At 38.3% G+C, this 26,384-nt stretch overlaps 1 protein-coding gene and 2 pseudogenes across 17 annotated transcripts in view; 2 read left to right on the forward strand and 1 right to left on the reverse strand.

Moving 5' to 3' along the window:
- The window catches only part of MEMO1 (mediator of cell motility 1), a 140,423-nt gene that overhangs the window by 1,696 nt on the left and 112,343 nt on the right, over positions 1–26,384 (forward strand). The window contains exons 3-4 of one of the 16 annotated variants that reach the window (XM_054245069.2): positions 3,691–3,796; positions 12,607–12,620. The exons of the other annotated variants lie outside the window; for them this stretch is intronic. Coding sequence (XP_054101044.2) covers positions 3,691–3,796; positions 12,607–12,620 — 120 coding nt within the window. The remainder of the gene's footprint in view (positions 1–3,690; positions 3,797–12,606; positions 12,621–26,384) is intronic. 16 annotated transcript variants of the gene reach the window in all.
- Positions 1–26,384, forward strand: part of LOC128929647 (non-histone chromosomal protein HMG-17 pseudogene) — a 50,306-nt pseudogene that overhangs the window by 772 nt on the left and 23,150 nt on the right. Inside the window, exon 2 of the transcript XR_013526688.1 lies at positions 1–26,384. This exon is cut by the window's right edge and continues 23,150 nt beyond it. The product of XR_013526688.1 is annotated as a non-histone chromosomal protein HMG-17 pseudogene (transcript).
- On the reverse strand, positions 22,496–23,407 carry LOC100896607 (heterogeneous nuclear ribonucleoproteins C1/C2 pseudogene; annotated as a pseudogene).

Here is a 26,384-nt window from a genome sequence, read left to right on the forward strand (position 1 = left end):
GGGCAGCTGGAGATGGCATCAGCACTTTTCCTGAGCAGTCGCCCTAGTCACTGGTCGCCGAACACCAGGCAGGTGATAGAACTACCTAATGAATTAAGTTTAATCTTTGAGTTGAGTCTTGTCTCCGCTGTCTAAAAACATTTTAGAGTTCTTTCTTTAAGAGTGTAGGGACTTTCCCTTTAAAGTGCTTGTTAGAACGCCTGTTTTCTGGGACTATTTTCAGGAGTCACATTTCTGGTATGTTAACAAAGTTCTACTGTGATTCCTCATAGTCTTCAGTCATTTGGTATTGGCTTATCAATAACCAGACCTAACTTCCCCATATGAATCGGATCATGTTTCTCTTTGCAAAGAATTGGCTTGGAGAATGACATGGCCTGTGAGAAAGCAAAGATTTGGAAGAAAATTCATTTCTCTTCGGTTGCTAAACTAGCTCATTAAATACATGTACCTTACTGAAATACATGACTCACTGAAGATTTTCTGTGTTAGGGAGACACAAAAGAATTGTGAGGATTGGATTTGCAGGTATAGCTAACAGGTAGCTATAGTTTTGCATTAAGCGAATATGACATTTTATGGTTACAGTGGCTTTCCTTCATGGTCCTAAAGTACTTCATAAACATTTAATCAGTTCTCACAGCCCGAGAATGCCAGTTAAATTATTCTTGTTCACTGAATGGGAAAAGATGTAGAGAAGTTCAAGTTCAGTGGTTCCCCGCCCCCCCCCCCCACCTCGAGACAGAGTCTTGCTTCTCTCAGGCTGGAGTGCAATGGCGCTATCTCAGTTCATTGCAACCTCTGCTTCCAGGGTTCAAGTGAATCTCCTGCCTCAGCCTCCGCAGTAGCTGGGATGACAGGCGCGTACCACCATGTCCTGCTAACCTTTTTGTTTTTAGTAGAGTCGGGGTTTCACAGTCTTGGCCCGGCTGGTCTTGAACCCCTGACCTCGTGATCTGCCCGCCTCGGCCTCCCAAAGTGTTGGGATTACAGGCATGAGTCACTGTGCCCTGCCAGAAGTTCAATGTTTTAAACTTTTGTTGTAGTTTGCATTGGAATGTGGGCAAGTGATCCTGAAGGAATTTCTATAGATTCTTGAACATTCTTTTTATAATCTTATAGGGCATAGGATTTGGAAAGAGTTATTTGGTTTGTCTTTTCAGATCTAAGATGAATTCGTTAATCCAGCTCAGAACATTCTGTGATTATTGTTACTTATCAACAATGAACTAAAGTGGACTATTTTCTTAAAAATTCTAAATGTATTCTTATTTCCCTAAATTCCGAGTGAAACCAATAATGCCATTTTTGATAATATACATTGTCATAGAGAACCTTAAAATTAAGGCCATATATGTGACTTTTTTGGGGGGGAGTTGGTGTTTGACTTTTTAAACGAGTAATAATTGAGGGTAGATTTGAAGCAATTTAATTGTAAAAGCTTATTTTGTATTTAAAAATAAATGAAGTACAACTACAGATAAGTAAACTTTGACTGGGTCTAGTAACATTTGTCTTTAATATTTGCCAGTGTACCTACATTGATAACATTGACCATTGGAAAAATTGTACTTGTATTGTGTTGTTTTTCTAGTATACTAGTCCTAAAAAAGTGTGAGTAATAGGAGATGGAGGGGTTTTTGTGGTTTGTCATTCTGTGGTTCCTACAGCATTCAAGTTGTGTCCATGGAATTAATGTGTTTTATTACTGACATAAATAAGGGTGAAAACACATTTGTTTTAGTTATCTGGCTATTTCAGGAAAAAGCTTGTGGGTACATATATAAATATTGCATATATACACACACATATCTTCTTTGTGTTTACCCCTCGTTATGTGCTGGATCCATTGATAGAGAGTAACATAAATTATTTCCTGCCCTCAAGGAATTTTCAGTTTATTTCAAGTAAGCAATAACTTAGGGCAGCAAATAAATATCAGGTAAGTTGAGATATGCTTTTAGGACTTCTGGGGAGGGTACAATGATTTTGGGGTAAGATTTGAGTTATGCTTTGAAGGAAGGGTATTTGAGCAGGTTTGGAGCAGGAGGAAAGAACATTGGATTGAGAAACACCACATAGATAACAGAGGCAGGTAAATGTAGATAGCTCAGTTTAATAGGAATGGAAGGTACACAGGGGCATAGTTCATGAGCCTGGAGTAGTAGACTGGTCCTAGAGTACAGATGGCCTATGAATGCCAGACATCATTGGGACTGGACTTATTCAGTAGAGAGAGAGGACCAATGGAGGTTTCTGAGTAGGGGACTAGTGTAACACAAGTAACATTTTAGGAAAATTAATCTTATAGGAAGGTTCATTCTCACTTCTCTATGGGTGTGTAGCAGGGATTAATTAGCTGCAGCCCCCCCCCCCGCCTTTTTTTTTGGGTAAGGTCCAGTAGCTAAGAATGGTTGTTAGTATTTAATGGGTTGTTTAAAAAACAAACAAAACCATGAAATGCTGTAGAGACTGTATGTGACACACAAAATCTGAAATATTTACTGTTTGGCCCTTTATAGAAAAAATTGGCCAAACCCTAGCTAGTGTAGGTTAGCAGTTGTCAAAAAAAGTTTGATCTCTGGACCAGCAGCATATTTGAAATGTAGTCTGTTTTCTCCAGATTTGCTACAGCTTTAATTCCATTATTTTGAGATATGCTTTTAGGACTTCTGAGGAGGGAGGGTAGAATCATTTTGGGGTAGGATTTGAATTATGCTTTGAAGGAAGGGTATTTGAGCAGGTTTAGAGCAGGAGGAAAGAATATTGGATTCAAAAGTAGAAAAAGAAAAAAAAAAGAAGAACATTGGATTGGGAAACACTACACATTTATCTTGCCTGTTGGATAAGGTCTACATCCCCTCATAATTTGCCATCATCTTTCTATCTCTATGACCGCCGTCCTCTACCCCAACCCAGTTTTGGTTTTACCCACCTTAAATTACATCTAGTAGTTGTGCATTATTTCTTTAAATACATCATGCTATTTCTTACCCCTGTGCTCTTGCTCAAACTGGTCCCTCTGTTGAAATGTTCTTTGTCAGGATAATTCCTACTCTTCTTTTAAAGATTCAAGTGTTAACACCTCCAAGAAACCTACCCTGGTGCTTTGCCTCCCCAGCGTAGTTTTTGATGTTTCTTGTTATCTGTGTATATGGTACGACAGGTACCATGTCTTACTCATTTTTTTGTACTGTAAGTACTCAACACGGGCTTTGTACATAGAAGATGCTCATTAAGTATTTAGCTGAATGTTAAAGTGCTTGACATATAGTAGGTAATTAGCAAGTGGTAGGTATTGGTAGCATATATGGACAGGGATACAAATGTTTACAGAGTGGTGGGGCTGATGTAAGACTGCTGCCTGTCTCTAATCATGGTATAGGTGAAGAATCTTGGTGGTAGGAAGGGATTACAAATCCTGTTCTTCCAGTTAGGGATCCAGTGAGTGTAAGATTTTTAAACTATGACATATTTTAAACAAGTTCAGCTAGATGAATAAGTTCATTCACATAATGAGTACTCAAGAAGCACATCAGTACTGGAATTCCCAACAGATGCCCCTCCCCACATTCCATGTTCCTTGTATTCTAAGACCATAGAAAAATTTTGTCTGTTTTCAAATTCTGTATCAGTGGAATTATATAGTATGTATTCTTTGAGCTTCTTTTTTATTTTTATTTTTTTGAGATGGAGTCTTGCTGTGTTTCCTAAGATGGAGTGCAGTGACCCGATCTCAGCTCAATGCTACCTCCACCTCCCAGGTTCAAGTGATTCTCCTGCCCCAGCCTCCTGAGTAGCTGGGATTGCAGGCACATGCCACCACACCTGGCCAATTTTTGTATTTTTAGTAGAGATGGCGTTTCATCTTGTTGGTCGGTTGTGTCTCGAACTCCTGATCTCAGGTGATCCGCCTGCCTCGAGCTCCCAAAGTGCTGAGATTACAGGCGTGAGCCACCTTGCCCAGTCCCCCATTTTTTTTTGGAGACAGTCTCTCTCTCTCATCCAGGCTAGAGTGCGGTGGCTCTATCATAGCTCACTGCAGCCTCAGCTTCCTGGGCTCAAGCAGTCTTCGTCCCTTAGCCTTTGACAGTGTTGGGATTATAGGTGTGAGCCACCGTGTCTGGCTCCTTTGAGCTTCTTTTGCTCAATATTACATTTGTAAGATTAATACTGTTATATTGTACTTTGTTCATTCTGTTGTGATGACACCAGTTTATTCTACTATTGATAGACATTTTTTTTTAGTTTTGTTGCTGTTAACACTTACACCTTTTTGTAGTTAATGTATATGTGATTTTTGAAGGGTGGAGTAATTAGATCGTGGTCTATGCATATGGTAAGTTTCAGTAGATTGTGCTGAAGTTTTACAAATTTACCCTCCTACCAGCAGTGTATAAGAGCTCTGGTTACTTCTCATCTTTGCTGGTACTTGGTGTATTGTCAGTCTTTTTAGTTATTCTGGAAGGTCGTATAGTGATAGTGGGGTATAAGTTTTAATTTGTATGTTCCTGATGATTAATGAAGTTGAGCATTTTTTCATGTTAGAGACCCCATGTTTATTGCCCATTGGATTTTTACTTTTGCGAAGTGTCTGTTAAATCTTTTGCCCTTTTTTTCTATTGGGTGGTTTAGTTTTTTTTATATTGACTTGCAGTTCTCATTCTGTCTACATTTTTTTTTTTTTTTGAGTGCTCTGTTGCCAGGCTGGAGTGCAGTGGCGTGATCTCAGCTCCTTGCAACCTCCTACCTCAGCCTCCCAAGTAACTGGGACTACAGGTGCATGCCACCATGCCCAGCTTATTTTTTTTTGTATTTTTAGTAGCCAGGGCTTCACCATGTTTGCCAGGATGGTCTCGATTTTTTGACCTCGTGATCTGCCTGCGTTGGCCTCCTGAAGTGCTAGGATTACAGGCTTGAGCCACCACACCTGACCTCTGGCTACATTTCTTTGTTAGATAGTTAGATACATATTGCAACTATCTTCCTATCTTCTGCTCTTTTAGAATCTTGGTGTGTCAGTGAATTAAAGTTCTTACTTTTACTTGTTTATTTACTTATTTATTTATTTGAGACAGGGTCCTGCTTTGTTGCCCAAGCTGGATGGCAGTGGTGTGATCACAACTCACTGCAGCCTCTAACTCCTGGGCTCAGTGATCCCCCTGCCTCAGCTTCCCAAGTAACTTGGATTATAGGCATGCGCCATCATGCCTGGATAATTTTTAATTTTTTTCGTAGAGATGGGGGTCTCTGTCTCAAACTCCAGGTCTCGTGATTTCCTGCCTCAGCTTCCTGAGTTTCTAAGACTACAGGCATGCACCATCATGCTTGACTAATTGTTAAAATTTTTAGTAGAGATGGTGTCTCACTTTGTTGCCCAGGCTGGTCTCAAACTCCTGATCTCAAACAGTTTTCTTGCTTTGGCCTCTCAAAATGCTGGATTACAGGCATAAGCTACCATGCCTGGCCAAGTTCTTAATTTTAAAGAAGTCCAGTTTATCAGTTGGTTAGTGCTTTTATTCTTTCCCATTTATGAGATCTCTACCTATCTGAATGTCATGAAGTTACTCTCCTGTGATTTTTCCTAAGAGCTTTCTCTTTTTATCTTTCATATTTAGATCAATTGCAGCATATGTATGCTATGTTTGTGAAGCAGCAGGACATTACACTAAATTTTTTTTGTTGAAATAAACATATATTGAAAAAGTATACAAATCAAGTATATACCTTGGTGGATATTCACAGATTTAATATACCCTATGTAACATTTTCCCTTGGAAATAGAAATAGAAAATTTCTTTGCTTTTTTTCCCTTGGAAAATGGTGGTTATATTATTGATGGTACATCTTATCATCATGGCTGTCATGGAATTGAGGAAATATCGAAGTCTGATAATTTCAAAGAGCATTGTTCAAGTATTTATATAATACATATCTTAAATGCAGTTTTAGTTTTTGTTTTTATTCTATGTTTCTAAACATTTAATAAAATGATATCAGGGTTCTATAGCTGGAAAACTACAACTTAATATTTTTGGCAAGTACCTTAAGTTGAGGAGTGTAAAATATTTGCTGGAAGTTTGATTGTGTAAAAAAAGATAAGAGTGTCAAAATAATAGATCTTGGTGTGTAAGAAATTGAAAAACTGAATAATAAAAATATTTCTCTTTGGAAAGACTATGTAATAAAATTTAGTTCTGAAGTGAATTCTTTTATGTTACTAAATACAGGTTTCTGTATGCTGATTTTTTTTTTTTTTTGCATCCCATCCTATTTTACCTTGGAGAAAGGCAAGAAGGAAAGAACAAATTTAATAGGAAACTTGATATAATTTCCTGATTACTTCTAGTTGTCAGTTTCCTTGTCCTTTCATATGCAGTTTCCAAGTCAAAATCATCTTCTTGGTTCATGTCAACTGCCTTTGAGGTTTTTTTCCATTTGAAAGAAGATGAAAATTACAAAAAGTCTTTCACTAAGAATATTTCATAGGTATATTACGTATGTATGTACATAATCCTCAATCAAGAAGATCCTCTAAGGTAGGTATTATTTCTATTTGTGGATGTGGAAACAGTGACTTGAGTAACTTACTTAAGGTATAACAAGTAAGTTGAAGAACCAGTCTGACTCTAAGATTAGAGTTTAGTATTAGGGGCAAGGAGGTATGGTAAAATATGCTTCCTGAAACACTGAACTTATTCTGTCCTACTTCATTTTCCACAAACTACAGTATGGACATTTAACTCATACATGTATATTATTTATGACTTATATAAGGGATTTCTTCATACATTTTTAATTGTTACAATAGCCCCATGATTAGGCATAGGGTAGATAATGCAAGGCAAGTCTCTCTTTTTTTTTGGGGGGACAGAGTTTCCCTCTGTTGTCCAGGCTGGAATGCAGTGGTGCGATCTTGGCTCACTGCATCTTCCGCCTCCTGGGTTCAAGAGATTCTCCTGCCTCAGCCTCCTTAGTAGCTAGGACTAGAGGCACATGCTACCACACCTGGCTAATTTTTGTTTTTTGGTAGAAACGGTTCCCAAACTCGTGATTCGCCCTCCTGGGCCTCTCAGAGTACTGGCATTACAGGCATGAGCCACAGTGCCTGGTCTCAGGTAAATCTTTAATCCCATTCTCACCTTGCCATTTTATAGATGAGAAATGAAAACTTGGAGGAGGCTACATTGTCTGAGTCACATTACTTGTAAATGTTAGAGTGGGGTTTTGAACTCAGGACTTCTGGCAAAAGCTTACTGTTAAGAAGAAAAACTAAGACTTGGAGGAGACTTGCATGAATTGTAACTGGTAAATTATAGAGCTAAGATATGAACCCAGGACTTCTGGCTGAAAACTACTGTTTTTTCCATTTATATTTATGCCAGAGTAAGTGAGAAGTTGAACTATTTGGAATCAGTAAACATCCTTGTAATTGTCAAGTAATATCTTACATTATAAAAATAATAAAAGCATAACTAAAAACACTTAGGAATACTGAGTATAATATAATTATAAGTATAATATAATACATATATAATCCTGACAGAATAGTTGGTATATTTTAATTAGGCTAGTCGTAGCCTTTGAATTGGACCTAACAGAATTTATGGCACTTCTGAAGAAGCTTTATTTAACATTCAGTAATTATATACTGAACGAATTTGAGTTCTGCTATGTGAAAGGCACTGCTGTAGGGACTAGGTGAATAGCTGGGGATGAAACACTCAAAAATCCTGGAGTTTACATTTTAATTGGAGAAGACAGATGAATAAAGTAAGAAAAATCAAGTACGTGTTCTCAGGACATCCTGAGGACTGTGTCATGGGGAAAAAAAGGAAAATAATATGGTATGTTAGATAGAGGAAAGTGCTATGGAGAGTAACAAAGCATAGCTGGTGTATAGGGAACGTTCAGTGCTCGGGGGTCAAGGTTGCAATATTAAACAGCATTGAAAGGGAAGACTTCCGCTGGGTGTGGTAGCTCACGCCTGTAATCCCTGCACTTTGGGAGGCCAAGACGGGTAGATCACCTGAGGTCAGGAGTTTGAGACCAGCTTGGCCAACATGATGAAACCCTGTCTTTACTAAAAATACAAAAAATTAGTTGGGCGTGGTGACGTGTGCTGGTAATCCCAGCTACTCAGGAGGCTGAGGCAGAAGAATCACTTGAACCTGGAAGGCAGAGGTTACAGTGAGATGGCTCCACTGCACTCTAGCCTGGGCAGCAAGAGCAAAACTCCTTCTGGGTGTGGGGGTGAGAAAGGGAAGACTTCACTGAGATGACATTTGAGTAAAGACTTGAGCTGGGTACTGTGGCTCAGGTCTGTGATCTCAGCATTTGGGTGGTTGAGATGGGAGGATTGCTTGAGCCCAGGAGTTGGAGACCAGGCTGGGCAAAAAAATGAGACCACTGTCTCTACAAAAAATAAAAAAATTAGCTGGATGTAGTGATATAGTGATATGTGCTTGTGGTCCCAGCTGCACAGGAGGCTGAGGCAGGAGGATTGTCTGAGCCCAGGAGATGAAGGCAGCCGTGAACCATATTGACACTACTACAGTCCAGCCTGGGTGACAGATTGAGGCTTTGTCTCAAAAAAGAAAAAAAAAGCCTGAATTAGGTAAAAAAACAAGCCTTGTATTGTACATTATCTGGGGATAGATAATTTTAGGCAGAGGGTACAGCAAATTTAAAGGTTCTGAGTCTAGAGTAGGCCTGGAATATTTGAGGAAGACCCAGTAAGCAAGGTCGTTGCAGCTAAAATGAAGTGAACTGGAACAGAGTAGTATTATATGAGTTAAGAGGTGGCTGGAGACTTTATTTTTTTTTTGAGACAGCATCTCGCCATGTTGTCCATGGATAGCCATATATATATTATACGTATATATATATACGTATAATATATATATGTATATATATAGGTGTATATATGTGTATATATATATATATATTTTAAAAGAGACAGGGTCTTGCTATGTTGCCCAGGCTAGAGTTCAGTGGCTATTCACAGGTACGATCCCACTACTGATGAGCATGGGAGTTTTGACCTGCTCCATTTCCGACCTAGTTCACCCCTCCTTAGGCAACCTGGTGATCCCCCGCTCCCTGAAGGTCACCATATTGATGCTGAACTTAGTGTGGACACCCCATCGGCATAGCACACTGCAGCCCAGAACTCCTGGACTCAAGAGATCCTCCGGCCACAGCCTCCCGAATAGCTGGGGCTACAGGCACGCACTACCGTGCCCGGCTGGATAGCCATATTTAATGCTACACTGAAACTCAACATGTGGTAGTTTCTTTTTTAAAAAAATCATTTTATTGAGATATAGTTGATAAGTTACCTAAGTTACATATATTTAATATATCTGTGAAACAGTCAAAACAATCAAGATGGTGTACCTTTTAAAGGTAGATTCTCAAAGATTAATTGCAGTGTAGAATTTGAAAACATTTCAGTAAAGTTTTCATTAAGATCTGTGAATCTAGTTGGTTTATCCTCCACTTTGATTGTATCTTTTTTCCTTGCAGGATTTTTTAACGTCATGCATTAGTCATTTGCAAAATATTTGTTTATTGAGTTATGCAGATCTAAATGTTTACACATTTCATTATTCATTGTGAAAGAATCACACCTGTTAATATCATCACCATTCTCTATAAAAAATGTTTTTGACTAGGGAAGTTGTTAAACCCATAGTGATAGAAAAAGTTTTGCAAAATTCTAATTTTTTTGAAGCTTAAATATTGATGGTTGCTTTCTCTGATGTGACAAGCCCACTATACCTTTTCAAGGAAACCAAAGGTTAAGTAACTAGTTGTTCTTTCAAGAGAAATTGTAGTCTGTAAAAAAGCACATAGCTAGCGGGTTCAGCTTGCAACTCGTAAAATGCTTTTTCTTGAGACAGCCATCTTTCTACCCATTTAAGTGCACAGACTATTAATATTAAGAAGTTGTATACTTAAGGGCTGAGATTTAATGTGTAATATTTGCAGCTATATCAAGGACATTCTTAAGTGAAACTGACTTAAAAATTTTGGTGAGTTTGTGGTGGTGAAAACGTAGTCACTACGCTTTGCACATCAACAGTTTTATCCAATGTTCCTTTTTTTTTTTTTACTTTTTTTGAGATGGTGTCTTGCTCTGTTGCCCAGACTAGAGTGCTGTGGCCCCCATCTTGGTTCACTGTAACCTCTGCCTCCCGGATTGAAGGGATTCTCCTGCCTTAGCCTTTCAAGTAGCTGGGATTACAGGCATGATCTACCATGCTTGGCTCAAAGTTACTTTTGAGCCATCAGGGCAAATCCCAATACAGTGAAAGAAACAAATACTATTTTAGTATTATTATGAAAATGGTTCTGATTTGGTGGACTTTCTGAAAGGTCCTGCAGACTTCTGGTATGTAGAAATCTTTACTTCTTTCTTGGCAATTAAAAAAGAAACCAAGAACTCTTATCAGTCTTAATCTTAATCTTGCTGAACAATCTTAATCTCTCTCTGCATACTGACTCCAAGTCCTTCTTACAAACACATGTTGTGCATACTCCTTCCATTAATTACAGTGGCTCATTTTGGCATGATTCTTAAGAGGACCAAGGAGAAATGTAATTTATAAATTACAGGTGATTTTATTTTTCATTCTTCACCTCAAAATATGGTGACGGATGATCGGAAACCTACTGAATTAGAATTACTGCTAGGTGGGACCCAGGTATTTGCATTTTTTACCATGCACTAAAGGTGGTTTTAATACACAGCAGAGTTAGAGAACTACAGCTTTGAGGCCTTAAGAAAACTAGATTACTCAGAATAGAGGATGATGTCATCATTATCATTTTTGTATTTATTGCTCAGAGTGGAAGGTGACATCACCACTATCATCTTTGTATTTTCAACGCCCAGAGCTATCTGGCACAGAGCAGGAGCTGGCCAAATGCTTCATGAATGATTGAATGACTAATCTGACTAGATTATTATGTTATTTGTCTGATACCAAGTTTCCAAATTGAATGATGACAAATTTAGCCTTGAATTATGTATTAAATTATAGTTACAAGTGTATGTTTTAGAATTTTAAAAAATGTAAATTGGTTAATGTGACTGTGCTAGTTAAAATCATTAATTTTTTGTTTGTTTTTTGAGACGGAGTCTCACTCTCACCCAGGTTGGAGTACAATGGCAGGGTCTCGGCTCACTGCAACCTCCGCTTCCCGATTCTCCTGCCTCAGCCTCCCGAATAGCTGGGACTACAGGCACACGTTACCATACCCGGCTAATTTTTGTATTTTTAGTAGAGATGGGGTTTCACTACGTTGGCCACCCTGGTCTTGAACTCCTAACCTCAGGTGATCAGCCTGCATCAGCCTCCCAAAGTGCTGGGATTACAGGCGTGAGCCACCTCGCCTGGCTCATTAGTAATTTTTTAATTGTACGTAATTTTTATTTCAGCCCACATGATTTGGCCTGTGCCTACCCTATCCTTCCTATCTTTTATCATTTTCCTTGTTTGCTATGTTTCAGGATTAACAAGACATTTGTTGGTCTAGGCATGGTGGCTCATACCTGTAATCCCTGCAGTGTCGGGGGCTGAGGTGGGAAGATTGTTTGAGCCCAGGATTTGAGATCAGCCAGGACAATATAGCGAGACCCTGTCTCTAGAAAAAATAAGAAATTAGCCAAGCTTGGTTGTACACATTTGTAGTCTCAGCTGCTGGTGAGGCTGAGGTGGGAGGATTTCATGAGCCCAGGAGGTCAAGTCTGCAGTGAGCTTTGTTTGCATCAGTGCACTCCAACCTGGGTGACAGAGTGAGACCCTATCTCAAACAAAATGAAAAACAAACAGAAAACTTTGGCCATTTTTTTTCTCCCTAGTTGTTGCAACATGCTACACTCTTTTACCTTAGGGCCATTGCATTTGCTATTCTCTCTTCCTAGACATTTCTTTCCCCAGATCTTTTCTTGACTCTTTTTATCCTTCAGATAACAATTTAGTTGTCACACACTTAAAGGTGCTCTTCCTGTCTGTTTTTTTTGGCAGTAGTCTGTTTTTCTGTATTGCACATAGAATAGCAGTGAAATAAATATTTCTGTTTCTTTTATAGTGTTTATCACAATTTGAAGTTACTTAAGTTGTTACTTACTGTCTGCCTCTCTCCTTTAGAATATATGTTCCATGAGAATGGAGACCTGCCTGTCTTATTTATTGTTCTATCCTCATAATTAGAAACAATCCTGGTACATAATAGGTATTTTGCTAAACTTATTAAATAAATTTATAAATAGATGAATGAATGAGTGAAAAGGATATATGGAAGAAAATTATTTTGGTTACACAATAAATAATGAATGAAGGCAGCAGTTAATATTATTTTTAAATTTAAAAACTAGGTTAGTCAAGTGTAGTAGTGAGAAGGGAAGAAAGACTAGAATAAGGAGTTCAATATGTAACTGTGAATAATCTGTTGAGATAACTCACTAGCCTTCAGACAAGCTATATAAATATATATATATAAATATATACATTTAATAGAGTAGGGGTCTTACCATGTTGATCAGGCTGGTCTTGAATTCCTGGCTTTAAGCAATCCTTACATCTTGGCTTCCCAAAGTGCTGGGATTACAGGTGTGAACTACTGTGCCTGGCTGGTGAAGCCAGTTATATTTATTAGTAAAGGTTTTGCATAAATAACTTTTTTCTGCTGGATTATTAAGTTAAACATTACATATGTATGAGGGCTTCTTGTGTATACAATTGCTTGTGGAATAGGACATTTTCTATTAATAAATGAATACATGTGATTCTAAACAATTGTTAAATCCACGTAAAGGGGAGCAACACTAATTTCTGGTGGAAAATAAGTATGTAAGCCGGGTGTGGTGGCTCATGCCTGTAATCCTAGCACTTTGGGAGGCTGAGGTGGATGGATCACTTGAGGTCAGGAGTTCACGACCCAGCGTGGCCAACATGGTGAAACCCTGTCTCTACTAAAAATATAAAAATTAGCTGGGCATGGTGGCGCTCGCCTGTAATCCCAGCTACTCAGGAGGCTGAGGCATGAGAATCACTTGAACCCGGGAGGCGGAGGTTGCAGTGAGCCGAGATTGTGCCACTGCACCCCATCCTGGGTGATAGAGTAAGAGTCCATCTCACTAAATAAATAAATAAATGTGTAAATGAATAAGATTAAAATCCTTGCTGTTTATAATTATCTAAAAATCATTTTGTTAATTATTTTAGGTAAACACTTTTATAGTTTATAGCTTTTATTTTAGGGACTTGGAAATACGTATCTCTTATTTTCTTAAGAAACCAATGGGGACCATATTTTTCTGTGGTGGAAAATAGTGACACTGTCAGGATTTAGTGAGGAATTTCATGATATTTGCCTGCTCTTTAAATGACTTCAGATTTATGTACTATTCATGTTTATTATTATTTTAATAACCTTTTAGTTTGGAATGGTTTTAGATTTACTGCAAAGTTACAAGTAGTACAGAATTTCTATATATTCCTACCCAATTTCCCTTACTGTTAACATCTTACAGTAACACCTTACTGTTACATGGTACATTCGTTAAAACTAAAAATAGTAGTTGGTCAGTACAATTAACTCCAGATTTTATTTGATTTCACCAGTTTTTACGCTAATATCCTTTTTCTGCTCTACGATCTAATCAAGGATTCCACATTGTGTTTAGTGATCATGTCTTTAGTTTTTTCTGATCTGTGACAAGTTGTTAAATTTTCTTTATTTTTCATGACCAAGACAGTGTTGAGAAACCCTGTCAGGCATTTTGTAGGATGTTCCTTCATTTGCATTTGTCTGATTTTTTTCCCCCCAACTAGATTGGAGTTACTGGTTTTGGGGATGAATATCACAGAGGTATAATGGCTTCATTATAAGTTGGGGTTATGTGAAATTATTGTTGGTGAGGTTAACCTTGTTCGTTTGGTTAAGGTAGTGAGTGTTTGCCAGTTTTCTCTGTTGTAAAGTTGCTATCTTCCTCTTCCCATATTCTGTTCTTTGGTTATGAGTTGCTAAAGTCCAACCCACTCTTTTGGATGAGGAAATATCTACATATATTACTCGAATTCTTCTCTAAGGAAGGTTTTCTCTGCCCCTCCCCCACTCAACTTATTTATATCAGTATGGACTCATGTATATTTGTTTTGTACTTTGGAAGGTAATCCAATCCCACACTATTTTGTTGCTCAGAATTTTTCAGCCTTAGCTATTGGGAGTATTTTTAGGTTGGTACTTGAATCCTTTTGGCATGTTCCATTTTTTTGACTTTTAAGCACTCCCTTGCTTTCTTCAAGATGCTCCAAACTCATCTTGTATTTTTCTGCCCGGTGGATAGAATGTGCTGTTCCTCCAAGGAGCCTTGCTTTCTTTTATTATTCGGAAATGGTATTTAGAAACTAAGATTTGGGCACTGGATGTGTTTATGACTACTGGATGTCACTGCTTCTAAGTCCTGTTGGGGTAGAGACAGTAACTATATTTATTTGTAGTAACTTATGTACACACATATCTCTATTTCTGTATCTATGCATTTATATGTGTATCAAACTTTTTTTCCTTTTTGAGACAGAGTCTTGCTCTGTCGCCCAGGCTGGAGTTAGAATCTTTGCTCACTGGAACCTCTGCCTCCAGGGTTAAAGCCATTCTTGTGTCTCAGCCTCTCAAGTAACTGGGATTACAGGCTCCCATCCCCACACCCAGCTAATCTTTGTATTTTTTTTTTCCCAGTAGAGATGGTTTCACCATGTTGGCCAGGCTGGTCTTGACCTCAGGTAATCCGCCCGCCTCAGCCTCCCAGAGTGCTGGGATTACAGGTGTGAGCCACTGCGTCCAGCCTATGTATATTAAACTTAACATGAGTTTGTACTCATTTCTCCAATTCGAATCCAGTACCACAAGGTTCATTTTACTATTTTCCTTGTACTTCTCTATAACTTCCTTCCTCAACATTGAGAAAACTAGCTCCCATCCACCATCTACTGTTCATTTTACCCATTTGTTAAGTGCCAGTATACATGATAAACAGGCTTAGAATTGTTAACCTATGCCTCTGATTGAAACAAATTTACCAACTAGAGTATAAGTTTTTATACAGCTTTTGTGACTTTTGCTTATAATTTCTAATCAAACATCATTCCCCAAAGTTAAGTAACTTTGGAAAGTTACTAAACTTTATAGCAGCTTTTTTCCCCACTCCCTTCAGTGAGGTTCTATCTTGTATTTGTAATACAATTAGATTCATTTGTCATTATCTATATTTCATCCTAGGATTTCCTGACATACTGGTAAATTTTTTTGTTTGGTTACGTTGTGTACATTAAAGTTCATTCTTTATGATTTCAGTTCTATGGGTTTGACAAATGCCTAAAAATCTGTTTCTTTGAAAAAATGTGTATATGTATTTTTAATTTCTTTTAGGTGTCATGCCTGTTTGTAGCACTCCGTCACTTTCCTCTTGGTTGTTGCTTTTCAAAAAAGAACCTGAGGTTCCTGAGGTTGGGTTTTTGGAAAATAAATTTATTGGAATTGAGTGAAGTTAAGTCTTGAATTTTTGGGAACTTTCTTGGGAGTAAAATACATGAGTTTCCCTTGTATTTTATTAACTAAAATCTTGATTTTGTTAATGCAAATGCTTTTCTTCTTTGCTTCTTGTCTGTGGTTTCATTTGAAGTTTGGGTGTAAGATTGATAAATATCACAATGTCTAGAAAAATTGGGCCAAATGTGGCAAGGAAGAACATTTGTCTGGTGATTATTTTTAACATCTGGATACATGGCTTTCATGCCACAAGTCAGATAATATATTGTTGAGGTTTTAAGGCAGAGAGATAGGTTTAAGTTATCTCAAGTAATAGAGATTTATTATGGGAAGGTAAGTGACATAACAATCCCAACTGCTGCATAACAAGGTATTGGGAAGACAGAGTGTGGTTGAGAAAATGGGCAGTCATTTAGGAAACCAGGGAGCTCTAACTACTCCACCCCTGCAGTGGTTCTCAACTAGAGGCAGTAGTAAGAATTGTCTGTGGGGCCCTACTTCAGATGTGTTCAGTCAGTCAGACTGCTTTAGTAATGGGGGTTGTAGGCTTGTGTATTTTCTTCTAAAGCTACATATGTGATTCTGATAAACACTTATGCTCTACTGTTTTGATAGGTGATTCAAGGTCTGCTTCTTCTAAATTGGTACCATTGACTATTGAAACTATGAGGGAGATGGGAAGGAGAGTTGGACACCGATAGTTTATCTAGTCACCATGTTTACTTTGTATAGAATTCTTTGGCTAGTGAGACTGCTGGCTCTTCCTGTTCTAGTCACCTGTTACTAGATGGAAGGGTCCTGGATTATGCCTTATATTACCATGCTTGCCACTGCTTGCCTCTCCATTTGGGTATGGTCAACAAGTAATGCAGAAGTGACTAGAAGTTATTATAAATATGGATTAAGAGGTGGCTTTTCTGTGCAGGTAGAAATTAAATTGAAATCCCAAATGCTGTGACATTCTCAGTGGGAGAGATCTCCATTTAAAGGGAATGTATGGCTGAAATATAGTGAAAAATGTTGGAGAAGGAGGCTAAAACTGTATCTTATATAATCTTATATAGGGTTGGTAAAATAGTTTGTGTTTTATTCTAATTAGAATAGGAAGCCATGTGAAATGGCAGAGAGATTTCAAATAAAGAAATTTGACTCATTCATTTAAAATGTTTATAACAGACCAGTCACTGAATAAAGAGCAATGACTTAAAAATAAAAAAAATTCTTAAAATTATTTATTTATTTATTTTTAGAGACAGTGTCTCATTCTGTCACCTACGCGCATGTGATCATAGATCATTGTACAGCCTCCAACTCCTAGGTTCAAGCAATCCTCCTGTCTTGGCTTTCCAAGTAGCTGGGAATGCAGGTGTGCGTCACCATGCCCAGCTAATTTTAAATTTTTTTGTAGAATTTTTTATTGCTCAGGCTGGTCTCCAGTTCCTGGCTTCAAGCAGTCCTCCTGCCTCAGACCCTCAAAGTATTGGAATTACAGATGTGAGTCACTGTTCCTGGCAAAATATTTTAAAATTTCATTGCTAATGTAACCTCGGCATCAATATAATTTGATCATTAGTTTCCATTCTTTTTAAATTTAAAATACTGTTTTAAAATAACTGAGTTATGACAGTTTTTTTAAAAAAATTAATACAGTTTCTGATTTGGACTTGGATACAATCCATTTATAGTTTGTCCATCATCTGTTATATTAATAAATGGCTAGTTTCTATATATCAGTTAATAATTATTGACTAACTACATGGTAGCATTTTACAAGGAGTTGTGGGAAGTAGAAAATAAATACAAATGAAACCCCACTGCAGTTCAGAGGAGCCAACACTAGAAGTTATCAATATCTATCTTTATGGTTTTTCTGACAATTATCAAGCGATGGCATGACATTCCAATACCATAGTTTTAGTTTGCTTTTTGTTTTTTAAAATCCAGATTCACAAATAATACTTTATTTTTTATTGACAAAAATTGTGGTTTAAATTACCTAACATTGGCCGGGTACAGCGATTCACACCTGTAATCCCAGCACTTTGGGAGGCTGAGGCAGGTGCATCATGAGTTCAGGAGTAAGAGAGCAGCCTGGCCAACATGGTGAAACTCCGTCTCTCTTAGATACAAAAAATTAGCCGGCAGTGGTGGCATGCCCTTATAGTCCCAACTACTTGGGAGGCGGAGGCACGAGAATCCCTTGAACCCAGGAGCTGGTGGTTGCAGTGAGCCGAGATCATACCATTGTACTCCAGCCTAGGTGACAGGGTGAGACTCCGCCTCAAAAAGAAAATTACATCACATTTACCTTGTTAGCCATTTTTAAGTGTATATAGTTCAAGGCATTAAGTACATTGACATTGTGCTGTCACCACTAGTATTTATCCATAGCAGATTCATAAATTTTGATGACTTTCTGAAAAATAAGAATTAAATATATTTTACTTAATATATATAATTAATAATTGTGAAATCTCATGTTAAGATCAGTTTAGTATTAGTTAACTTTTAAGGACAGCAAAGAAAAATAAAATGAACATCAGGGATGGTTCTTGCATTCAATGTTAGGATTCCTATATGTGATTATTGTTAATATCTTAATGTCAAGTCATATGGTTAGGCTTTGTGTCCCTACCCAAATCTTCTTTTGAGTTGTAATCCCCAGGTGTTGAGGGAGAGACCTTGTGGGAGGTGATTGGATCATGGGGACCACTTCCTCTCTGCTGTTCTCATAATAGTAAGGGAGTTTTCATGAGATTTAATGTTTTATAAATGGCAATTTCTTCTGGGCTTTTCTCTTCTCTCTCCTAATGCCATGTGAAGAAGGTCCTTGCTTCCCCTTCACCGTCTCCCATGATTGTACATTTCCTGAGGCCTCCCTAGCCATGTGGACCTGTGAGTCAATTAAACCTCTTTCCTTTATAAATTACCAGTCTCGAGTGGTATCTTTATAGTAGTGTGAAATACTTAAAGATTTTTTTTTTTTGTGGGATAGATAAGCATGTCATAGAATGCTAAGATCTGGAAAAATGTGATTTCATATTGCCTTATGAAAAAAATTTGAAACATACCTAATGTGTAAAGTTTGCCAATAATAGAAGTAAATTATTAGATGTTGTTTGGGAAAATACATTTCAAAAGAGAAAAGATACTGAGTAACAAGGAGACAAATTGAGTAATTAATAGTATCCACTGTTTGAGGCTTTCCTCAAAATGAGAATATGCATTTTAGGCCCGGTGCGGTGGCTCACGCCTACAACCCCAGCACTTTGGAAGGCCAAGGTGGGAGGATCACTTGAGGCCAGGTGTTTGAGACCAGTCTGGGCAACATAACGAGACCCTATTTCTACCAAAAATTAAAAAACTAGCTGGTCACAGTGGCATGTACCTGTAGTCCTAGCTACCTGGGAAGCTGAGGTGGGAGGATTGTGTAAGCCCAGTGAGCTTTGATGATCATGCCACTACACTCCACTATGAGCTTCTGGATTTTCTTTAATAATTATAGCCAACATTTGTTGAGCCTTTATTATATGCCAGGCATTTGCACTTGCATTTCTCTTTTATTTTTTTTGAGACAGAGTCTCACTGTCTTGCCCAGGGTGGAATGCAATGACTGATACCGGGCTCACTGCAACCTCTGCCTCGCGAGTTCAAGGGATTCTCCTGCCTCAGCCTCCCAAGGTGCCTACCACCACACCCAGCTAATTTTTATATTTTTAGTACAGATGGGTTTTCACCATGTTGGCCAGACTGGTCTCAAACTCCTGACTTCAAATGATCCTCCCACTTCAGCCTCCCAAAGTGCTGGGATTACAGGAGAGAGCCACCATGCCTGGATGCATTTCTCTGTTAATACAGCAATCATATGAAAAAACTGAGCCTTGGGTTGTTCAAAATCATGCAGTTGGGGCTGGTTTTTCAACCAGGTGATTCTGTAGTTGGAGCTCTTAGTCACTATTTCATATTGTTTCTCATACAAGGTTTTAATACAGCAGTATTGTAGGTTATTAAGCATATGTTTATTTGAATATAAAATATTAGAAAATAACTCATTATACATATTTTATTTTGTGAAGTTTCATAGTGAAAAATAAAACAAGGATAGGTTGGGGGTGGTGGCTCATGCCTGTAATCCCAACACTTTGGGACACTGAAGCAGGTGGATCATTTGAGGTCAAGAGTTTGAGACCAGCCTGACCAACATGGTGAAATCCCGTCTCTAACAAAAAATGCAGAAATTAGCCAGGCATGGTGGTGGTGGTGGCGACACATGCTGTAGTCCCAGCTACTCAGGAGGCTGAAGCAGGAGAATCGCTTGTACTTAGGAGGCAGAAGTTGTGGTGAGCTGAGATCACACCATTGCACTCCAGTCTGGGTGCCAGAGTGAGACCCTCTCTAAAAATTAAATAAATAAAATAAAATAAAATAAAAATAAAAGCAAGATAATTGTAAGAAAATTCTCTAATGTGTAAAATTAAAGATACTGTTTTCCTGCAGACATCATGGTGACATAAGGTTAACAATTTTAGCCATGCGCTGGGCGCGTTGGCTCATGACTAATCCCAGCACTTTGGGAGGCTGAGTTGGGCAGGTCATGAGGTTAGGAGAGCGAGACCATCTTGGCTAACACGGTGAAACCCTGTCACTGCTAAAACAAAATACAAAAAAATTAGCTGGGTGTGGTATCACGAGCCTGTAGTCCCAGCTACTTGGGACGGTGAAGCAGGAGAATCACTTGAACCCGGGAGGCGAAGGTTACAGTGAGCCGAGATCATATCATTGCACTCCAGTGTGGGTGACAGAGTGAGACCTTCATCTCAAAAAAAAAAAAAAAAAAAAGATTTTAGCCATGCATGTTGCTTAAACTATGCAATGCATATGATAAATTTTTTCAAGAATAAGAAGTCCCAGGCCGGGCGCGGTGGCTCAAGCCTGTAATCCCAGCACTTTGGGAGGCTGAGGCAGGTAGATCACGAGGTCAAGAGATTGAGACCATCCTGGTCAACATGGTGAAACCCCGTCCCTACTAAAAATACAAAAAAATTAGCTGGGCATGGTTGCATGTGCTTGTAATCCCAGCTACTCAGGAGGCTGAGGCAGGAGAATTGCCTGAACCTAGGAGGCGGAGGTTGCGGTGAGCCGAGATCGCACCATTGCACTCCAGCCTGGGTAACCAGAGCAAAACTCCGTCTCAAAAAAAAAAAAAAGTCCCAAACCTTCAGTAGCTCCCTTGATTGTGTATATATAAAATGAGCAAACTGCTTAACTAGGCTTTCCAGGGCTCACCTAGTCCAGCGTTCCCCTTCTCAACTATGCAGGTTTTTGTTTCATGAACTGAATTTGTCATATCCACTTTTATGCTTTTATTCATTGCTGCTTTCTGTTTGAAATACCCTGCCATCTTCTGCTTTTCTATTTCTGCTTTCTAGTTTGTCCCTTTTTCTTCCCGATATTTTCCTTCTTCTGAACTATAAATTCCTCATTAGGTGCTGCATACATCCTTGCTTATTTTATTTAGCTGTTTACCCAACTAGATAGGCCTTTTGATGGACATGGCTGTTTCGTAGTTAGTATCATACACACAAAGATTTCAATAGTTGATTGCCAGTAAAGAGGATAAGCCATATATGCAGTCTCAGTAATGTTGCTTAGTTAACATTTTCATTTTGTTTATCCAGTCTCATTAAAAAATCTCGTTTATAATCTGAAAATTTATATTTTTGTTTGAAAGATTTTTGGTGTTCAATTTCATCAGGAAATGAAAGGCTCCCTAAAAGAAAAAAAAGCTGTATTTTGTATTGATTAGCAAAAAACAGCAAAAACAAATATGATCATAGTAACATGAATTTTTAGAAATGGATATTCTTTTGACAGTTGAGAGATTTAATTATCCTTAACTGAAAAATTACTTAAAAGTAATTTTCTGGAATATCTTATATTGGTTTTGAAAAAAAACAAATATATATATATATTTTGACATAGTCTTGTTCTGTCACCCAGGCTGGAGAGTTCAATGGTGTTATTTCAGCTCACTGCAACTTCTGCCCCGCAAGGTTCAAGTGATTTTCATGTCTCAGCCTCCTGAGTAGGTGTGATTACAGGCATGTGCCACCATGCCCAGCTAATTTTTTATTTTTTTTATAGATGGAGTTTCACCATGTTGGCCTGGCTGGTTTCAAATTCCTGGCCTCAAGTGATCCACCTTCCTTGGCCTTCCAAAGTGCTGGTGTGAGCTACCAGCCACCATACCTGGCCGAAAGTATATTCTTTTTTAAATTTTTAATTTTTCTCCAAATTCCTGGTTTAATAAGGACTTATTTTGAAGAAAAAAGGTCCCAAACATCAGGCTGTTCACAAGAATAACCCACAGTATCAACTTTAGAAAACAAATCTTAAGACTATAACACTAATAATTTTTCTAGAGGATGCATTTGACATGCCAGCTCTCATTCACAAAAAATACATCGTTACATTTGTGTTGAACTGCGCCACACAGCCCACTAATGTTGGGGTGTAACACACATACTTCTAACTCAAAGCTGCTTTCAGGAGCTACTCAACTAAATGAGATTGCCTTTGCAGTTAGGGAAGCAACTACTGAACATATGTATGAATGAAAAGAACTGTACTCCCTTCATAACAAGAGATTATTTTAGAGACAGTTGATAAAAACCATACATCCTTTTTATTGTTAGGTCATAAAGAGGTATCAAAATTAAAAGCAAAAATTACAGGGTAAGACTTAACAAAACTACTAGGAGCGTCAAAGGAAGTGAGAATGGGACTAGGCGCAGGGAAATATGAATTAATGAACATGTGAAGGACAAGGATGGGGAGAACAGTGAGCATGTGCTGAAGATACTAGGGGAGAGGATCTGGTGAAAAATTTGATCTTAGACAAGCACCTAGATAAAGAAGTAATGGGATAAGATTTCTAAACCCCACTGTGTGCCTGAGAGTCATTCTTGCCATTGACGCTGTCTCTGTCATCGTCTCCTTCCTCAGCCTCTTTTTCATCATCCTTGATCAACTTTAGCTGGTCATCCCCCCCATCCTCATTATCATCATATCCAGTAGGCCCCCCTCCTCAGCAGAGTCATCTGCACCCCCTTCAGACTCCATCTTCACATTAGTTTCATCTTTCTTCACGGAGCTGCTGCTCTGCTCCTCTTCTGACTTGTCACTTCATCTCTACTGCTTGTTTGCTCTGTTCCTTTTCAATTTTTTCCAGGTTTTCCAGGAAAGAATCCACTTTTTGTTTTATCTGGGTCAGTTCCTTCTTAATGGCCTGAAGGTCATCTCCTTTCAACTTTCCAGACTTGGAAGATCCCCACTGTCCACTCTTAGAATTGAAGCCACTTTTGCCCCTTTGTGAGGTGTTTCCTGATACACACTGACGTTTCGAGGGCACTATCGCCCGAGCAATAGGAGGAGGAGGAGGTACACATGCTGGGTAACTGTACATCCTGTCATAATAATCCTGTTGAAAGTCATAGTCCAAGTCAAAAGAGGAGCCGTGTATCTCCGCTGCAGATTGTTTCACACCTGCTTTTCCTTGGTTCACTTTTGGCTCTGCAGCCAGGTTAATATCTAAAACCTGGCCAGCAATCATTCTGCCGTCCTCTCCTGCTACAGCAGCCTGGGCATTTCTCTCATTAACATATTGAACAAAGGCAAAGCCCTTATGAACAGAGCAGCCCACAGTTTTGCCATACTTCGAAAAGATTGCCTCCACATCAGATTTCTTGACCACGAGAGTGTTGAGATTCCTAATGAACACACAGGAGTTCATGGAGCGAGGATCTGTCTTGTTGGTAATGTTGCTGGCCATTGTGTTTGATGATAAGGTTTCTCACAAAGCCAAAAACAGAAGGGAGAAGAGATTCGATTCTGAGTCTCCTACTCCCGATTGTACATGGAGAAGCCGACCGCTGCTCGAGGTCGGCAACGCGGACACAACCGCTCAGTCTTCGTCTCTTCACAAAATGCTTTTTTTTTTTTTTTTTTTTTATGATGGGGTTTTACCATGTTGGCCAGGCTGGTCTTGAACTCCTGACCTCAGGTGATCCACCCACCTCGGCCTCCCAAAGTGCTAGGATTACAGGCGTGAGCCACCGCGCCTGGCCGAAAGTATATTCTTTATAGTTCGGAATTATACTTTCTAAATTTGGAATGTACATGGAGAGAGCATTTAAGTTTAGCCTTTTTGTGCTGTTTAGTAGTTTTTCTACTTTTAACTCTATTTAAAAATTTTAAACTGTGAGAATTTGCTTTTCCATTTGCTACTTTATCTCTTCCACATCTGTTGTTCAGTTGTGGAGTACTAATCTCAGAAGAAACATAAGTAATTCAGATTAAATTAGCAGGGCATGGTGATGCACACCTGTAATCCCAGCTTCTCGGGAGGCTGAGGCAGAAGAATCACTTGAATCTGGGAGATGGAGGTTGCAGTGAACCAAGATTGTGCCACTGCACTCTATCAGGCTGGGTGACAGAGTGAGACTGTCTCAAAAAAAGAAAAGAAGAAAGAAATTTGCTATATTAAGAATCTAGTTGAAACTAAAATTTCATATTTACAATTTATGGGCCACTTGAAGAGAAAGTGGTTTGTATGTACAGTCCAACTCTGGACATTGTGGGCTCTTTTTTTATTGTCTCTATATTTTTAATATGAGTATGTATTTTTTAGTAATTTTTAGGAATGTGACTTGTTACTGAGCACTAATGCTTATTTTGACATCATTTTTGGCATTTTTCATTTTTGCCACTTTAAATGTATCAGAGTTTAAATTCCTTTCTTAGCTCATCGTTAAAGTGTTCTGCTTCTTAGGAAGAAATGAAACTAGGACACTACTGTCTTTTTCTAGATACACACTAATGGATGTGGAAGCTAAGTGCTGTACTCTTGAGATCTGGGTGGCACTGTCCATGTGTGTAGGAGATAGGGTGGGTTCAAGAGAAGTGTGGGCTTTTATGTAACTGGTCTCCAAAAGTCCCAAAATGTTTTTATATGTTGCCTGCTGACTGCTCTGACTGTCACATAGATCTGGAGAGGAGAAATTTCTTCAAACTCTAGTTTTGTCTAAAAGGAGCTTTGTTTGTCCCAGGAGAATTTAGGTATCATTCTGCTTACCAACATGTAATGTGCATGTGTATCTCTTTTAAAATAATTATTTTACATTAGTTTTACTTTCCTTTTGCAGACTAAATAGGAATAAACGTTATTATTTTTTGAGATGAAGTTTTGCTCTTGTTGCCCAGGCTGGAGTGCAGTGGGGCGATTGCATCTCACTGTAATCTCTGCCTCCCAGGTTCAAGATCACACCACTGCACTCCGGCTTGGGTGACAGATTGAGACCTTGTCCAAAAAATATAAAAGGCATACTCTGTTCCTAGATGTTTCATAAGTTTATTGGTGTTTTATGGTTTGAGATGCTAGCTTTCTGGCGGTGTTGAAGCCACAACAAAACAAACTGTATGCATATACAAATGTTTCAATTTTTACTTAGAAGCAAATTTGAGTCATTAGAAAAGTATGTAATACCTTAAATATTCATTATATAAATCATCTTGTTAGGAATAAGTACCTTAAATAAGTATATTTTGAATATAAAACTGAAAGTATGATTTTCCCACCATTATATTATAGTAATTGGCATTAAGTGTTGCATATTTAAATTATTAATTGCAAATGACGTCATACATTAATCTAACTTTGTTGATTATCAGGCAAAAACATGGTGAATAAAGAAGTGCCCCTCTTTTTGTATTACAGAGGAAGTTAGCATATTTGTGAATGTCCATGATATTAAACTGGTAGAAAAGATTAGAGGGAGGGAGCGAGTGAGTGACAGTCAATTACCAGTTTCTGCTTCAACTAATTTTTAATTTTTATCATACTTATGAACCCCCGCAAACTAAAGATTTATCTAAATTGTCTTTTTTCTTTGTTGGCTTTATTGAGGTGAAATTCAAATAATACAAACTAGCGATTATAGAGTGTGTATTTCATTGGCATTTAACACATTCACAGTGTTGCACAACTACCACCTGTATCAGGTTTCAGGACATTTTTATAATTCCAAAAGGAAACCCCTAGGAGAGCACTCACTCTCCTTTACCTTCTCTTATCCCCAATAAACCACAATTCTGCTTTCTGTCTCTATGGATTTACCTATTTTGGATATTTTATATAAATGAAGTGGTATAGTATTGTGATTTCTCATGTTCGGCTTGGTACTTTTAAGGTTCATTCACATCATAGCATATGTCACTACTTCATTGCTTTTTATGACTAATAATATTTCATGTATATAACACATTTTTAAATCCATTCATCTGTTGATGAACATTTCAAAAGACTGTCCCACCTTTTGGCTTTTGTGAATAGTGCTGCCATCAGTATTTGTTTACAAGTATCTCTGTTTGAATACCTGTTTTTAATTCTTTTGTTTTGTTTTGTTTTGTTTTGTATTTTTGAAATGGAGTCTTCCTCTGTTACCCAGTCTGGAGTGCAGTGGTGTGATCTTGGCTCACTGCAACCTCCGCCAAACAATTTTTCTTCCTGAGCCTCCCGAGTAGCTGGGATTATAGGTGCCTGCCACCACACCCTGCTAATTTTTGTATTTTTAGTACAGACAGGGTTTCATCATGGTGGTCAGACTGGTCTTGAACTCCTGACCTTGTGATCCTCCTGCCTCAGCCTCCCAAAGTACTGGGGTTACAGGTGTGAGCCACTGCGCCTGGCCTGTTTTAAATTCTTTTAGGTATATACCTAAGAGTGGAATTGCTGGGTCAGTGGCAATTCTATGTTCAAGTTCTTT

The sequence above is a fragment of the Callithrix jacchus genome, chromosome 14 (genome assembly GCF_049354715.1).
Source record: "Callithrix jacchus isolate 240 chromosome 14, calJac240_pri, whole genome shotgun sequence".
Classification (NCBI taxonomy): Eukaryota; Metazoa; Chordata; class Mammalia; order Primates; family Cebidae; genus Callithrix; species Callithrix jacchus.